This window comes from Merops nubicus, unplaced genomic scaffold, assembly GCF_000691845.1.
Source record: "Merops nubicus isolate BGI_N331 unplaced genomic scaffold, ASM69184v1 scaffold18700, whole genome shotgun sequence".
NCBI classification, from domain to species: Eukaryota; Metazoa; Chordata; class Aves; order Coraciiformes; family Meropidae; genus Merops; species Merops nubicus.
Window position 1 is genome coordinate 1 of NW_008585026.1, and position 17,912 is coordinate 17,912.

At 40.3% G+C, this 17,912-nt stretch overlaps 1 protein-coding gene across 1 annotated transcript; it reads left to right on the forward strand.

Annotated features, from left to right (window-relative positions):
• Nucleotides 1–1,552: 1,552 nt before the first annotated feature.
• DOK5 (docking protein 5) lies at nt 1,553–14,758 on the forward strand (the record flags this gene model as incomplete). The annotated part of the gene is made up of 5 exons (XM_008946336.1): nt 1,553–1,660; nt 12,050–12,164; nt 12,265–12,384; nt 13,109–13,298; nt 14,560–14,758. Coding segments are annotated over 5 exons (732 nt in total), but the record flags the coding sequence as incomplete, so codon positions are not given.
• Nucleotides 14,759–17,912: the final 3,154 nt, after the last annotated feature.

Below are 17,912 nucleotides of genomic sequence, written 5' to 3' on the forward strand. Positions count from 1 at the left end.
ACACAGAGGAGGTGCTCCTTGATTTTTCATGGACATAATTATTTTGTGCTGAATACAGTATTTAGAAACCCTTTGAGGGTTCGAAGTATGGAGTTGCCTCTTCTGTTGGTTAGCTGTTGGATGCTGACCTAGCTGGAGGCAGTGAGATGTTTGTTTTCATGGGTCTTGCCACTGATCACTCCAATCAATTTCTGCTTGCAGTGGAGATCTACCAGAGCTGTGAACTACTTACTAATGGCTGATGGGATTTTTTTTTTTTGCTTTGACATCACATTAATTTTAGTGGTGGTTTTGTTTTATTTCTAACTTACCAGGTGTTACTTTGGAATTACTGATTAAATGTTGGCTGTGAACAGTTGGCAAGGCTTATAATTCCTTCATTCTCTACACCCAATATGTTATCTAAGATGAGAGCTATGGTTTTGAATGTAAGAGGATGGTAGAAAGTGTGCCACAGTTAAAGAATAGGTGGGAAGATTGCAAGGAATGGGGGCAGAAGTTTGAGAGATGAAGTGGCTTAATGCTGCAGATGGAAAGGTGTTTTTTCAACTAGTCTGCACAGACAGCGTCTTCTCCAAGTAACTTGAATTTAAATTCAATTGGACCTTGAAAGCAAAATGCCAGTTGTCAGAATGGTCCTGAGTTCTACAGTTAAATGATCTCTTTTCCCTTACCCAGCAATTCAATTCCCTCTCCCTTACGTATTCTTGTTTACCCTCTTACACAGAATATACACTTAGTTGTATCTCTTACTGGCATGATAGAAGTTCCATTCCTACCTGTCTGCTTGGGGTTTCTTCATCTCTGTCTTAAGCATGCAAGACTGGAGACAGTAACAAATCCATGTGGAAAAGTGTGTCACTTCATTTTGAAAAAGCTATTTCCTAGAAAGCTCTACGTTTGCAGGCATAATTATAGCTTTCTTCCTAGCACCTTTCACACAAGCGTGCACTTATCCTAAGTCAAGGACTTCTCAGTTCCCCCTGCTCTGCCGGGGAGCAGGTGCACAAGAAGCTAGGAGGGACCATGGCCAGGAGAGCTGACTGAACTAGCCAAAGGGATATCCTGTATCACAGGACATCATGCCCAGTATATAAACTGGAGGGGTTTGGCTGGAGGGGCCGATTGCTGCTTGAGCATTGGTCAGTGAGTGGTGAGCAACTGCATTGTGCATCACTTGCCTTTCCCTGGGTTTTATTTCTCTCTCCTTTTGTTATCTTCCTTTTCATTACAATTTTTTTTTTTTTAAATTATTAAACTGTTCTTACCTCAACCCACAAGTTCTGCTTTTTCTTTTCTCCTCCTCATCTCACCACAGCAGGAGGAGGAGTGAGTGAGTGGCTACGTGGTGCTTAGTTGCCAGCTGGGATTAAACCATGACAATAATTCAAAAGAAAGAAGATCTAACTATCCATTCACTTGATTCTCTCACTACTGACTGCCATTAATTTTAGCTCCAGAGCAACAGTTGATTTATGAATTTAACTTCTATGTAAATATTAGTGGTACTGAAATCATTGGAGGTGCCAAGTTTATTCTCTTGTGTTTCTAGATTTACCAGAGATGCTGGTTAGTATTCAAAAAAGCTTCAAGCAAAGGGCCAAAGAGGCTGGAGAAATTCTCAGATGAACGAGCTGCTTACTTCAGATGCTATCACAAGGTAAGACTTGTTAATATGTTTGTTTCTCAACCTTGTTTCTACATACAATCAAGAATAAAATCTAAAGTTATCATGTATTAATTGACCTAAAAATTGGAACATTTTTTACTTTTGAGGTCCTAAACTGGCTTGTATATTCCTTTGTTCAGTAGAGACAGAGTAAATGTTCTATTTTCTACTTTGTAACAAACATCTTGCTAAGCTAATGGAAAATGACTTTATTTTTAGAGAAGATAGCCTTTTCTCTACTCAGCCCGTTAAAATCAGAGCTGAAATACTTTGCAATGAATACTACTCTTCATAATTACAGCAGAAAACATCCAAGGAAACATGGGAGTTCAAAAAGCTGAGTACTTAAATGTTCCCATTTCACTGGGAATTTGCATCTGTGGGAGGCAGTAGACAGCTACACCTAAGAAGGGCAACATGAAAAAGTTTTGTGCAATGGTGATGTGAAAATCTTTGGTAAATTCACCAGTATTAAAAGAATTATGTTTTTCCCTCTAATTGCTCCTCTGGAGTTACGGGTACATTTCATAGTCATCTGAGAATTCACATGTATAATTCTCCTGGGCATGGAGATGAAACTAAGAAACTCTTTAGTTTCTGATTGTTGTTTGCAAAAGCTTAATATAGTAGAAGATTAGGAATTATGTGCATAAATTCCTAGGAGCTGGTGAGCATGCCTCAGCTTGAGGCTGATCTGCTCTTACTTTGACAAACATTTAGGATGAAATCTTGAGGGAATACTGAATCTGAATTTGCACTTGTCTGTCTAAATGCCACAGAATTTTTAATTCACTGGTCATAAAACCAGTGGCTATTTATATTAAGTCATGCGCAGAAATTTCATTCAAATTTAAATTAAGCCACGTTCAAAAGTAATGAAAAGTGCTTTTTTTTTTTCCTTTGTGTGTGCGTCTTGCACAGTGTGTATAAGACAATTTCCAACTTTGTGTGAAATGTTGTTTATATTAGTATAGCTCTGTCAATTATTGATGCAAATCTGTATTTCTTCCATTGTATTAATGCAATATATCAGCAGCACATGCTGACTTGAAATTCAGATTTGGTAATGGATACGAAATCCATGTGGAATCTAAATGGATGGATTTTTTTTTCCTTCATTCAAGAAAATCTGTAGGTTATTAGCACTTATTTGTGTGTGTAACCTAACAGCAGTTTCCTACCTCTGGATATGCAGACTAAAGCCCTGTAGAAAGTCCCACTAGTTTTGAGGGATCTTCAGCTTCAAGTCAAGCTCAGTCTATAGTTAACAGTTAATGTTAAACTATTGCTTCTTCTATAAATTTAGTGTTTGATTCCTCTGGTAGTTTATTTGACAGAAATACACAATGATCAATCTGAGCTTCTGTGTTGTTGTTTTGGGGGCTGGTCCTTTGTTTGGTGGGTTTTTTTTTTTTTTTGGACCTGCTGAGCTAGATTGTCCACACCAGTGCTCTGACCCCTTCTAAATGTTTGTCTGCTTCAGGTCCTAGGTATGTAGACCCGAATTATGGGACGCATTGCTGAGGTTTCTGCCAGAAAGCCTGTAGCCCTCTTGTTTAAAATGGAGAGATGTCTGTTCCCAGTACCATGCCAGCCTGGGTGCTGTGGATGAGCTCTCCTCAGCCAGGCTGGGCAGTTGGGCAGCAACAGCAGCATTTATGTGAGCTACTCTGGGAACATTGCCACCAGCATTTGTTCTCCACGTTCGTTGCTCCCCTTTGCCACCCTGTAAATGAAGCAGTGCTAACCAAGCAGAGCAGTTCCAATGTGATTGCCCAGGACTGTGGGTTGCCATTTATGCAGTGTTGCTGGTTGGCAGTGGGGCTCTAGTGTCCCCATTTTTTCACTGTGATGCTACATGAGGCTGTCTTCTACTTTTAGAGTCATCAGCTATACAAGTTGTCAGGTCCCATTTATTTTTAACAAACCTTACTGAAAAGAAGCTAATGAATATCAAATAGCATTTTCTGGCTAAAATGTGTTAAAAGAGCACAGGTGGATAAAAATTACTTTATTTTTTTAAAAAAACTTTGTAAATGTGTGAAATTCTAAGGTGGTGAGTCATACAGCTTCTAACAGTATTAAATATGAGGTGTTGGAAAAGGAGAACATGTCAGTGCTGCTCTGTGCCACTCTAGTTGAACTGATTGTTATAAAAAGCAGAGTTAATTATTAATACTTCCCTCCCAACAAACAACTTAACATGGCAGAGTCTTCAATTAACACAACTTGTCACCTGGTTTTGATATACAATGTTAATGGGACTTTGGTACTCAGGACATCATCCAGAGGTCGAAGATGGGCATTGCTCTTGTCTTGATGCACATTTGGTCAGCAGGAGCAGCTGTTGTAATAACAGCTTGGTGGTGTGTAGAGGCTTTTCTGTGACTAATTCTGTCACTCCTGGACAGCAGGCTGCTTCTCACTGTCTCTGACAATAAAATTAATCCTACAAATGAGAAGCCCAGCCAGTCCTGTTAACGTGTCAAGTGTCACTGTGTCATAAGCTTGTGCTAATGAATCTGAGGATGAAGAGAGTTCAGTCTGATAGATGATACTTGTAGGAGGAAAACCTCAGTTACAGATTACCAGTGGTTCAGAAATAAGGTTGTTAACTTCCCACCTGGACTCTGAAGTTATTCTCAAATGCTGTTGAAAGCAGCATCAAATCTAGAAAACTGAGGAGTCTCCACTCACCCCATCAGTCTCGGGAAAGGTTTAATCCATCATAAAACTGCAAAGGGTAGAAAAAGAAAAATGATGAATGGAGCTAATTTTCCAATAGCACCTGCCTCCTTCACTGAAGTGGTAAATTGTGAATAGTTTAATTTCTTTTTTTTTTTTTTTTTTTGGCTTGTTTTTTATTATGAATTACAGTGCAAATGTTATTTCAATTTATTAGTAGAAAGAGACTGTCCGAAGTATTTATTCTGTTGGCACTGTGGTGGTACCAGTCATTGGAGCTGAGTGGCTGTGGTTTGAGACCATGCAACATCTCCTTGGTACCTTCAAGGCTTCTCCTTTAGCCATCTGAAATGTGGGTCAGAAGCAGTGTTTCTGAGGTATCTCAGTGGTGTTTCTGTCATGAGGGGGGTCCACTTTATTTGTGTTGGAATGAGTGATGTGTGTCTTCTTCCACAGCCCTGCACCAGAGGCTGAATTTTACATCCTTGCCACTCAAAGTTTAAAACAACAAAAGAAATAAGTACATTTTTGTTTTTATTATAATACTGAGATTTAAATACTTTCCAGTCTTGTATTCTTTTTTAAAACATGGAAGGTTAAAGTAACCTAAAATATAGATAATCTGAGAACAGTCATCTATAGCTTATGAAGTGTGCAGGAAATTTGCCTACTCAAAGTGAATTTCCCACTTAATTCATCTGGTCCCACAAGGGAGAGAAAAGAATTAGTATCCAGGTTACAAAATCTATGCAGAAAGCTGACTTTCAGGTAGCTGTCTAGATTTCACTTATTAAATGTAAATAATCAACCAGAAATTACCATGTGCTTTAAAAAAATATTATGGGAGGAAGGAAGAAATTCCTATTTCTCCAAATTATTCTTGACTTTGTGGTGTGCCAGCAGAATCCTTATATTCCAGTACAAAATGAACTAATTGCATACTGCTGACAGGAATATACTGATTCCTGGAGGGGATCTAAGTTTTAATCCGATTGTATTAATCTTTCCTTGAAACAGCAGAAGTAATTTAAACAGTCTTTCTGTCTAGTTATGGAATAATCCATTTGGAAAATTGAATTGTGTAATTTGTAATTGTTTTCTAGGCTTGCTAATGCAAAACTGTATCGGTAGCAAATGAAATGTTTAAAGTATGACCACTCTGCTAATAACTGGCTGTTAAAAATTTATTTTAGTGAATACTATCACTTGCCATGAATGAAATGTCTAGTTTCAGCCTTTAAAAGAATTAAAGTAACTTGTCAGGATATTTTGCTGTCTGCACTATAATGCCGTACTGCGAGGCTCTCTGCAAGTCTGTGGGGCAGGTACGTGTCCTTCCACATGGAAGGACGTGGCTTGTGCATGGGTCCAGTCATCCTGCAAGTGAAGGAGCAGCCTCTGTGAGTGATGGGGAGAGCCGAATCTCTAAATCTGGTAGTTGTTCCTGTCTTGAATTTCTTGGAATAAGCCAGTGATGGATTGCAGTGGGGTTACGGCCGGTATGTGCGATTCTGTATGTGAGCATGTGAAAACTAGCAACTGAGGATTTTTCCCACTGAAGGAAGGGATATATAGGTATGGCTGTAGATTTTATTTTTTTAAAAAATACATATTTTTATAAATATTAAAAAGAATTACTATGTTATGTATACTTTAGGTTAGATATGAGCAGGCAAATCTTATAAGCAGGACTGGGCTGGAAATGCATCATTATCAGCATTTTCCATTAAATGTTCCTTGTGGGTGTCCTGGGAAGTCTTCTACCTGTACTCACCATAAAGGGGAATTCTCAGGAAACCAAGACAGAATCATGTAGTCCTTAATTAAGATTAAAATACAAGATAACTTGAAAACCATTGAATATGGCAGTGTGTAGGCAATAAATACGCTTCCTTGTGTTGTGCTCTGAAAGGTTCCCATATTTGAGAACTATATACCAAGTCAAAGGATAGTTTAAATGCTGAAGACCATTTTTAGTAAATTGTGTGTTTGGCATATTTTTGAAGGGAATGGGAGAAATGGAAGAATTTTTGCCTGGGGGTGTGTGGTCAGGGTGAAGCTGTGTCTGCTTGTACTGTCAGCAGGGAAATGATTAGTCCTTGTTCCTGGTTCAAATGATTAATCATTGTTCCTCGTTCAGAACTTTCTTAGCACCCAGCTCTGTAAGTCTTTTAGATTTTAGCCTTAATTTCTTAACATAAAGAAGGCTTGCAAGTAAAGGGGAGGGGTAAAGTATGCAAAGGAGAGGTCTTTAACCCCTAACAAAATCATAGAATTATAGACTTATAAAATTGTTTTGGTTGGAAGAGACCTTTATGATCATCAAGTCCAACTGTTAACCCAGCACTGCCAAGTCACCACTAAATCATGTCTTCATTCTTCTTGTGATTTCTGTTAATACTTCCTTAGAGCTGGTATTTTCAATTTACCCACCTTTTTAGAATTAAATTTATAAATATACATTACTTATTAATCTTGGGTAAACAAAGCACGCATGACTTAAACTAACCATGAAAACACTGTTTTGCAAGAGCCTGGCAGGTGGGGAGTTATTTAAAAAATGCAAAAAAATAAAACTTCAGTCTCAAATATTTGCATGTGTTTGGTGACTCCTTTGCAAAAGGGCGGTAGAGGGGGTGTTAGCAGCCTGCCACTTCTTCAGTGTGAATTCAGTGTATACATGCCAGACAATCTGAACCATCTGTTGAACAAGGGTGAGCAACATGAAGGCTATTTAGGCATCTGAAATAATGATGGCATTTTGAAGCACCTTTCTGGGTGACACGGCAGGTCAAATATCAAATGATCTTCAGATGGCTTCTCCCTGAGGAGCTCAGGTGCACTGTGGAGCCTTGGCTGCAGAAATAGCTTCTTGGCTAAAGCTGGATCTTGCCAGAAGGGGCTATTACCTATGCTGGAGTACCTCTGGACCTCTGAAAGGTGAAGGCAACCTTAGCAGTTCAGCCCCAAAAGGGAAGAGTGGGCAGCTGCTTATGGAGTAGATTTTTTCCAGATATAGGAATCAAGTGCCACAAGGTTGTGCCCGAACAGGAGGTATGTGTGAGCTGAAAGACCAGATTCAAGTGACTCTTCTGGATGCTGTTATGTGTGCCACTAGCTTCAGAAAGGGTCCCCAGGTGCCAGACTTTGTCCATATGCTAATCTCCCTGTATCTGCTAGGTCTGGTGCTGAAAAGAAACAGCCTGAAACTAGGAAGAAACTAGAGTTCTGTGCATATTACTGTAGACATCTGAAGCTGGGTCAGAGGTCAGAATTGGGGCTACCTGTCTGTCACACTTCAAAGTGAGGTGTTTTTGTGTCAGCTTATGCAGCTCAACAGAACTAAATGCTATCAGGACATCTTCAGATGCTTATGAAGACGTTCAGACTGTGCTCTGTGAAATGCCATTATAAAAAAGCTCTCAAACAGTCAGTGCAGCACAGAATAACCCAGGAGCTGCCAAATGTAGCTAGCATTCCTCCAAATATAAATAGCCCTTTTTCCCTGTTCACAGCTAAAAAGTGTTACGAAGGATTTGATGATCAGTGAAATTAATGACACAATGCTATTGATTTCAGTATTTCTTCAAGATAGCACTCAAGGGGTGAAATCAACTGCAGTTTTATTTGGCTGGGCTGTAAGTCAGGGCTCTTGGTGTGTGGGTTTGGCACATGGCTGTTGTGCTTTGCAGTCAGTCTGCATTCACACAGGGCATAAGGTGATGCCTGGAAGCACCTGGCTTACTGCACATGCCTTCAACCCTCCCTTCTCCTAGCATAAAGCACTTGGAGGTGGGCTGAAATGATGAGGAAGGGACTTAGGACAGAGCTTTATAAACATATTAAAAACTTATCCTCCTGTAATTTAATTGTTCGTGATTCCCCCATCTCTGTTTCCTTTCTTCTTCTTCCCTTCCCTGTACACCCACCCTGCAGCCCCAGGGAAAAGCCCATCACTAAGTTGCCCTGTCACTAACAGGCAGGTCAGTGGCACCCTCATATGCTCTGTCTTCATCCTTTGCTCTTATGTTGGCTTAGGGATTTTGCTTAAAAAGATGAATTAACTACTGTTTGATATCCCAGAAAAGCAAAATAGACCACTGAATACTGCAAAGACATTAGATAAGGGCTAGATACTGTCTTGGGTAATCCGTGTTGTCTTCTCCATAATGCAGTATCTGTAGAGGGAGTACAGTAATAAAAAAGAAACGTAGGAGAAGGCATATTCAGATGGAAAAAAAATTAGCTCAGAAGGATGAACTTTGGGATTTCAAGCATGGATGATTCATGTAAAATCTCTCTTGGAATATATTATTCTGCATGTGACATTACAAAGAAGTATTCCACTGCAGTAACTAACTGGCTTTGGAGAAGAATTTATGATGAGAAGGAAAAAAATATTGTTCTTCCCAGCTCCAGAACTATGATGCTGTTACATTCACGGTTTTCCATATTGAGTTGTTTTTAAAGGGGACTGCCAGGGTTTGAGTTATGCTGTCATGAGGTCAAGTCACCCAGCCACCATATGTCTGGACACAATTGAATTTTGCCCAGTTCCCTAATGGTCCACTGAAGTGACTGTAGCAAAAGTGGCTGTCCTCAGTCAGGGGGAGGAGAAGGGGGATTGCTGTGCTGGGCCATAGGATGGAGGAGGAGCAGCTGTGTCAATTCTAGTGAAACTTGACTGGGAGAACTACAGAAAGAAAATTCTTAGTTGCAAGACATGCCTGTGGCTTCTGTCCCACTCTGTGTGATGAGTAGAACTTGTTGGATTGACCAGCTTCTGATGTGAGACTCTAGACTGAAGGAAGACCACAGATATGGGAGGTACTGGTAGGAGCAAATGTCCTCGTGGCTGAGTTCAGAGATGATGCAGTCCCAGAGCTGCACATGGATATGACACATAAGCAGCAATGAGCAAAGCTGGAAGCCTTGGGGAGGATGGGGGTGAGCTGGAGGTTGGTGTGTGGAGATGTACAGGATGTCTCTAATAGACATGGGAGGAATGGGCGATGGGTACTCTGTGCCAGGGATGCAGAGACTTGGGCAGTAGTTGCAGCCCTAATAAGAACAAAACATGACAGCATGGGGGGTAAAGTGTGGTCTTAAAAATACTGGGAGTGGTGAAGGTAAGATGCAGAAGGTTGTAGTCATAGTAATAGGGACAGTGATCAGAAATATCTGTCCTTCAGTGTAGGCAAACACAGCAAATGTTTTAATTTTTAAATGTTTTAATTCCCAGCAGTGTTGTGAACATTTGTTCTCATCTGGCCTGGATGTGCATGACTCGGTCTGAACACTGGGTCATTAGTAGTATTCTTTGGGTGGGTTGGTTGTTCATTCTTTCTTTCCCAGCCCTGTGCAGTAGCTGACAGCCTCCCACAGGGTCAAGTGTCCTTTGCTTTCCTCCCTAGAGTGAAGAGTGTTCCCTGCCCAGGGCTGGAGCAGCATGTGCTGCCCATCACTAGGGGATGTTTGGGGCATGGGCAGCAGCTGAGCAACTGGAACTTCTGAGCCTCCTAGCTGCTGCAAGTGCTTCTGGCTCCTGAGCCACCATGGAGAGGCAGTTTCCTATTCACTGACTAATATAAACCTTTCATAATCTCACTGAGCCCTGTCACAGCATCCTCAGGATTCATCATGTTAGAGACAGTTACTGGAATATGCAGCAGTAGGAGTGTGACAGCCCTGATTTTAAGAAATGAGCTTTCCATTAGGACAAATCCTATATAGATAAATGATTCATTATCAAAATGTATGGCTACGTTCTGCCTCTGCTAACTTTTGTACTCGTAGGTACAAAACTTAATCAGCACGTTCACTTGCAGCAAATGTAAACGTGCTCAGTATAAATGTCAAGGTAGTTGCTGTCCTAAATGAAGAAGTCTGGCTCTTTTTCTTTTTTTCTTCTGCATTTGAATCTTTTCTTGGCATATGAGAAAAATATGTGAGAGTTGAACTTGGCAGCTGGCAATTTGTGCTTGACCTGTCATGTGCTGAGCAGGATGAGAACAGGTTATGACAGATTTGTCATATTTAACAATGAGTTTGTCGATGTCTTGTTAGCACTGGGGGAATGTGCTTCCATCACAAGATTTCCTGGAAGAGTAAAAGATGCTCATGCAAAATTAACCACAATTAGGAAGCCTCAGTTTTGACACTTCTCAGAATCTCGAACCTGGAGGCTATAAAAACCTGAGTTCTAAATTTGGCAGCTATGCAGAGGCTTTGGTGTGTTCTCCATGGGATGTTCCTTGTATTATTTTCTGCTGCTGCTGCCCGTAGAATGAGTTTCTGGACATTAGATCTACTACTTATTTTCATTTTGGGAAAACATTGCCCACCAACTGCTGTTTGTTCCTTCCATCCACAGTAAGATTACCTTTTCAGGGGTTTTGCTGGAAAATGTGAGTTTTGGCTGTCTGTTCTCTGCTAGAAGGGAATGGGCAATAAATTGACTCCACGAAGAAGGTGACTTAGGATGAAGGACCAGAGAGGTGCAGTGGGTGTGCTGGTGACCACAAGGTGCTCTAGAGGAGTGGTTTCTGTTGCTGGACCCTACAAGACTGGTAACCCTTTACTTCCCGAGTCTTATCTATAGGACTATCGCTGCATTTCTTTGTTTAGAGTTGACATAGTTTGATATGAGACTGTTCCACAGAACTAGTGAGACTGAGTAGTGGAGTTGTTAGGTTGTGCAGCTTTGGGGACATTTCTGTTCAATTCCCCCTCCATCTCTCTTCAACATCTATCATGTAAAAGAATTGGTGAAATGTTTTCTGATTATGAATATTTGAATATAACTTCCTGATTCCCCAACTGGGGAATTCATATTAAATTCATATTTAATTTAATTCATATTAAATGAATTTAAATAGTGAAGAATTCCTCCTCAGTCAAATTTAGGAGTGTTACTTATAGGTTGTGAGGGTGAAAAGTAGATGTTAGAAATATGAAGCAACTGCAGCATGTGTTTATAGAAGCTGTATACAAGGTAACAGATATATGTTTGTTGTTTTGGCATGGAAGCTGTTTTCCAATCTTTTTTTAGCAACCAAGCAACAGATATCTGTGTTTACAAGTCTGTGAAACTTTAAAGCTAAAAAGCTTTCAAATAACTACAACTGTGGACTTTATTTGTGTTGTTGTTTTTTTTTTTTTTTTTTAAGTGAAGCATTCTAACAAATCATCAATTTCCCATCAAAAAGTAATTTGGAGAGCAGCTTTGTACCATTCTTACGGTTTTCTGTGATGAAAGCTGTACTGGAACTGGACTTGCTCCTCCAAATGGATGACTACTTTAGATTTTTATCTTCACCTCTGTTTTGCTTCTGCTTCGTCAGGTTGGTCTTTCTCATGTTCTTCATGTAAATATTTCTCAAACTGGCATGAGCTTTGATCCTCTCTGCCTCTGGGCTAAAATGTTGTTCAGATGGTATTGTGCTGAAGCTCATGTACGGACATGAGAGATCTGGTGGACATGGCAGCTTCACCATCCAGGGTCTTCAAGTTGACTGTAAGGTAATTCATGTCAATGCTGCATTTCTTTAAGAGCAATCACGAGCATGTTCACGCTCTCTCTCCTTTTCTTGGTCCTTTGCAACACAGTATAATTCTTTTCTCTCCTTCTCCAGTCAATAATGGATATATAGCTTTCAGAGCTCCTCAATAAAAACCCAAATTGTGCTTTTTCAGGTCACAGAGCTCAATAATGTGAAGAACATATTGCGAATGCCAAAAAGCACAAAGAAACATGCTGTTGGGATTTATTTTAATGATGACACATCAAAAACCTTTACTTGTGAGTCAGGTGGGTAAAATGGCCGCGGACATTAGAGAACATAAGTGCATTTGTTGTGAAATTATAAATGTATTATACCTACACACAGATTTTCTGGGCATTTATACAGAACTTGAGGCAGATGAATGGTGCAAGGTGCTGCAGATGGAGTGTCTTGGAACACGAATTAATGACATTAGCCTTGGAGAGCCCGACTTGTTGGCATCTGGAGTAGAGAGGGAGCAGAGTGGTAGGTACATAAATGTTGACCTTTTAATCTTTAATTGCATGATTTTTAAGTCTTTTGGGTTGTGCATATGAATATTAGAAATAAATTGGAGCAAAATTGTTTTTTAAAGCCCTCTCTTCCTGTATTGAGGACATTGGTCTTGTTTGTGTGAGATTTTTTTGGCTTTTTTTCTTTCTCATTGCTACCAGAGATAATAAATAAGGTAACTAGAATTATTTTGGGGTAGCACTTTTTCTCAGACAAGTTAGTTGCTCTTAGAGATGGGGACTATCTTTTGTTGTCTGTTGTGATGTCTGTACAGCAGTTTCAGTCTGTGGCTGAGGCTCTTTGGCAGCATTGTAAAGCAAATAATAAATAATAGCAATTGCTTGCAAAACCTGAGCCTGTGGCTCCTTTACTTTCCTATGCAAATTAACTAATTACCCACACAACTGCAATTGCGATGTATTTATTCATGCACAGAATTTTATTAATTGTTTGCAAATATCAGGATTATGATTGTGCAGTTCTCTTCTCAATGCACATACAAACATTTGACAGCAACATTCTGACTGCCCAAAATATAGAGTTTGAATTACTGGAAGAAACAGAGTCTTTGTGTTTGAACTGATTGTTCTAAGTGGAATTAAGATTTTGTATTAGAGATGGAAAATATGAAATTCCTTTAATGACTTGCACATTTAGTGGGCAGGGATTTTAGACTAACCTTTTGTTTTTCTCCCAGAGAGATTCAATGTGTATTTGATGCCATCCCCTAATTTAGATGTGCATGGGGAATGTACCTTGCAGATAACATTTGAGAACATCTGTCTTTGGGACATCCAGAATCCCAGAGTAAAACTAATTTCTTGGCCGTTAAGTGCCCTCCGGCGCTATGGGCGGGACCCCTCGTGGTTCACGTTTGAAGCAGGGAGGTAAGTGGGGGTTTGTTCTATTGCATTGCTCTCCTCGGTGCTGCAGGGTGGTGCTCTGGACTCTTTCTGAAGGTTGTTGAAGGACATGGGAGCTTGTCTGCAGACAGAGGCTCATCAAGCCTAACCTTGAATGTCTCCAGGGACAGGCTAGACTGTACCTTCTGCTAAACCAAAACAAAGCCCAAATTAAAACCCTCTTATTCCCAGGTTGCAGCTTGAATGGAAGCAGCTGCCAGATAAAAGCTCCTGAGGATAGAGGTGGGAGAGCTGAGGGGCTTGCAGCGTGAAGGTTAACAGCACTGGATATTGCTGTATAGGGTTGTTCTCAAATAAAGCTGTATGTGAACGGTGTGGACAGATCTGGGAAGAAGGGGTGAACATCATGCCAGAATTTGTACAATGTTGGCCTATAGGCACAGAGTTGTGGGTCTTCTGCTAGGAGAAGTGGAGAGAGGAACTGCCAACTTATTTCCTAAATGCATGGAGAAAGGACTCCTGTTTTCTATGGATTATATTCCCATTTATTCAGCTAAACTTGTTTTCCATGGATTATAATCCCATTTATTAAACTAAGCTTGTTTATTCAACTAAACTATCAAATCCTTTCTAAGTGATATGGATGCATTATTTTAGATAAGCACATTAAAGAATTACAATAGTACAAGAGAACCAGATCGTACAATTAACTTATCTGGAAAGGGAAGAGGCTTTTAAATGTCTATCCTCTGTGTTACTGCAGAAATTAGTCCTCTTTGGGAGGGTAAGGATACTTTTTTATTTAGCTAATCACAGATTCACCATGATTGGACAATGCAATTGGGATGCTGAAGATACATATTTATTGTTTCAAGTGGAAGACAAACTGCAAAACTCATTACAGGCAGTGTTAAAAGTCTGAAAGGGGAAGGCAAATTAATCTTACCTGGCACAAATTCGAGATAGGGTCAAAATAGTAAAAATATGGGTCTGGTGTGTGAACCCTCTAGAGCTTAAGCACTTAGGATAGATCAGTGGTACTTAGCTGAGTTCCAGTTTGGTGAAAGCAATACAAATATGGGCTACAACAGTAAGACTGGACCAGGGCTGCCGAGACCCCCACACAAAGACACTTAGATAACTTTGTTCCTTATTTCAACCACCTTTGTTTTCTTACTGCTTGTGCATTGGTGCTTCTAGAGCAGCATGGTGAAATTATGCTTGTTCATGGTGACCTGTAAACGCAAATCTCACACTTGGATCCCGTCTGTTCTTGCTTTGGCAGGATGTGTGACACAGGAGAAGGACTATTCATCTTTCAGACCAGAGATGGGGAAGCAATCTATCAGAAGGTCCACTCGGCTGCTTTGGCCATAGCAGAACAACACGAGCGCTTGTTGCAGAGTGTGAAAAACTCAATGGTACAGCTGCTTGCTATGTTTGTTATTGCACACTGGGCACTGGAATGTGTTTCTGGAATGTGATATTAAGTTTTGATTCACAGATAGGAAGCAGCCTGATTATTACTCTTATGAAATTCTGCTAGATTATAATATTTAAAATAATATATGTAGCTGGATTGCTTTTCAAGAATCAAAACAACAGGGAAACTTATAGGTTCTGATTTTTGTGTCTTCAAAGCTGTCAATAAGCATGAATTAATAGAGAAGATAAGCTCCTGTCAGTGCACATTCTCATTAGCTTCCCTTGATTAATCAGCATCATGGGTTTGTTTGGAAGTGTTTCTCATCAATCTATTTGCAAAATGTTGTGGCTCATGCTCAGCTTTCCATTTGCTAATTGATGCCTACACTACAAGGATGACTTGGAAAGAGTCATATGGCTCAGATTAAACTGTGGGGGAGGACTAGATGTTTGTCTGATCTCTCAGTGGATGTTTCCCACAGGTGTTTTTTGTATCTAACACTTGTTTTATGACACACATGACTGGCAGGAAACATAGAAGGGTAAGATGTGAAACTAACATACCTAGAAAAGAAGGTGTGGGATCTCCAAAAGCCTTATATCTGAGGAAAGTAGTTTTATGACACTTGCATCCAGCGTGTTTTGGGATCTTACCAACTTATAATTGTGGTTTTGATTGTGGGTTGGTGTTTTGTTTTTTGTGTTTTTTTTTTTTTGTTTTGTTTTGTTTTGTTTGTTTGTTTTTGGTTTTTTTTTTTTTTTTGGTCATGGTCCCTGTAGAGTGAAAAGGAATGTTCTATTTATCCCATATCACAATTGGTCTCTACACTTCAGGACTCACAGGGTGACCCTTGGCAGCAGAATTAATATCCTGAAGATAACAGGCTTTCTGGAATGTATAAAATGCTCAGAATGGACAGCTGTGGAACAACTTGTCTATAAACAACAACTCTATTCCAGGCAGTAGTAATTGGTTTATGTAGTCTGCAACAAGACTGGGGTCTTTCTCTTACTGTAAACATAAGCGCTGCTGTGATCCATATCCATGTCTAATCCTTTCAGTAATTCTACTAAAGTCTTGGTTTCAGGGATAAGTTGTAATGATGAATTATCCCAGTATTAACTTGATGACCCAGCTGGGATCAAACAGAAAATGCCATTACTATTTGGGGAAACCTAAGAAAAGATGAGAGTGGATGTTGAGGGAATGGAGAAAGGAACAAACTGCCTTGAGTACTTGTAATTTTTTTTGTTCTTTTACATTCTTGCAATTGAGACAGAATGGAAGCCAAATACATTATAGGAAAGTTGTTTCTCTTAACAGTCTAATGAGGAGGAACAAAAGAGGAGAGGAGGAGCAAGAGGAAACTCTTTCCAGGTGTCCCAACCAATCTTGTGGACTGAATAACTGATTGCTTTCAGTTATTTGCCCACACGGGCAAATGGGTAATTCTGTGATTTGCAGAGCAAGTGGCATAATTGAAACGGGAAAGTTAGAAGGATTCAAGTCGGTTTGTGTGTGGGTCATGGAATATCTTTGCTTTCAACAGGACACTGCTGTCCCATGGAGAACTTGTTGTCCACCAGGACTCCAAGTTCCCTCTCCACAGAGCTGCTCTCCAGCAGATCTCCTCCTAACCTGTGCTGGTGCATTTTATTACTCCTGCCCAGGTGAAGGACTCTGCATTTGTTCTTGTTGAACATCATCAGGTTCCTCTTGGCCCAGCTCTCCAGCCTGTCCAAATCTCGCTGAGTGGCTGCACAGCCTTCAGGGGTATCAGCCACACCTCCCAGTTTCATATCATCAGCAAAGATAATACTTCTCTTGCTGAGAACACACTCTATACCATCATCAAGGTTCTGAAATACTCAGTAAGACTTGGTGGCTTCTCTGGGGTTCAATGACAGAATGGTTTCAGTTGGAAAGGAGCTTAAAAGTCAACTGGTTCCAACCCCCATGCCACGGGCAGAGATATTTCCCACTAGACCAGGTTGTACAAGGCCCCATCCAAACTGGTCTTGAACACATCAAGTGATAGAGCATCCACAGCTTCCCTGGGCAACCTGTTCCAGTGTCTCCCCACCTCACAGTGAAGAACTTCTTCCTAATTTCTAATTTAAGTCTCCCCTCTTGCAGTTTGAAGCCACTACCCCTAGTCCTGTCAGTATAACCCCTTGTAAAAAGTCCCTCCCCAGCTTTTTTGTAGACCACCTTCAGATACTGGAAGGCTGCAATAAATCTGAATCTTTGTTCAGATTGATTGATTTCTGTATTTTTCCTCAGTTTTTGAATGCCTCAAGGAGTTCATTTTAAATGCTTGCAAATCATGCCTGACTGTCTATATTGTTCTATCTCCAAGAATTATTTAGCCTATGTGAATTTTCATATTAGTGAAACTTGAGCTATTGCCTACAGAAAGGGAAAATAAAAGGAAAAGTAGGAGATCTGGTGGTGAGAAATTAAGTCTACACTGAGTGTCTTCTGATTGCTCCTGTAATCCTGATCACTGCTACACCAGGGATGTGATTATCCAAGACTGAGGTGAAGATGATATTAAGCTGTCTGAGGGCTCCTAGAGCCTGTGCAAAAAAACCCAACCAACCAAACAAAACCAAAACCAGAGGGAGTTGAATGTCCTGTGCTGATAGAGCAGAAAAAACCTGCCAAGTGCTGTTGAGAATGTGGGCTATAATGTGTCTGTCACCTCCCTAGCAGTCCCTCTCTTTATATTACAGGGTGTTGGTTCAGCTAGTGACTATAACTGGCTCTGGCTCTTGAGATGCCTATGGAAAATTGATGCAATAGTAGTTCCTCAGCTGGGAACCTCACCCTGACACTGTTAATGGGCTGTTGCTTTCTGCTGAGGTCCAGGCATACGCTGACCTGGTCCAAGCGTATATGACCATCTGGGATGCTTTCATAAGTGGGTTTAATTTATTTTCCTTTTCAATGAATTAAAAGATCTCTCCTTTTTTAAAGGAAGATCTGGCTTTGCCTAGAAATGCATGAAGCCATTCTGGTCATCTGGTAACTTACCTCATCCAACTGTTTCTTTCCTTTCACTTTTGCATTGCCAGGCAAAGGAAAGAAAGAAAACACCTCGTCAGGTTACATTTTTGTGAGTATTTGGTTGCCATGAAAACTGACAGGAGCAGTGCTGTGACTTGACTGCTCTCAGTTCAGGTTGCTTTAAAAAAGACATTACAACTTGA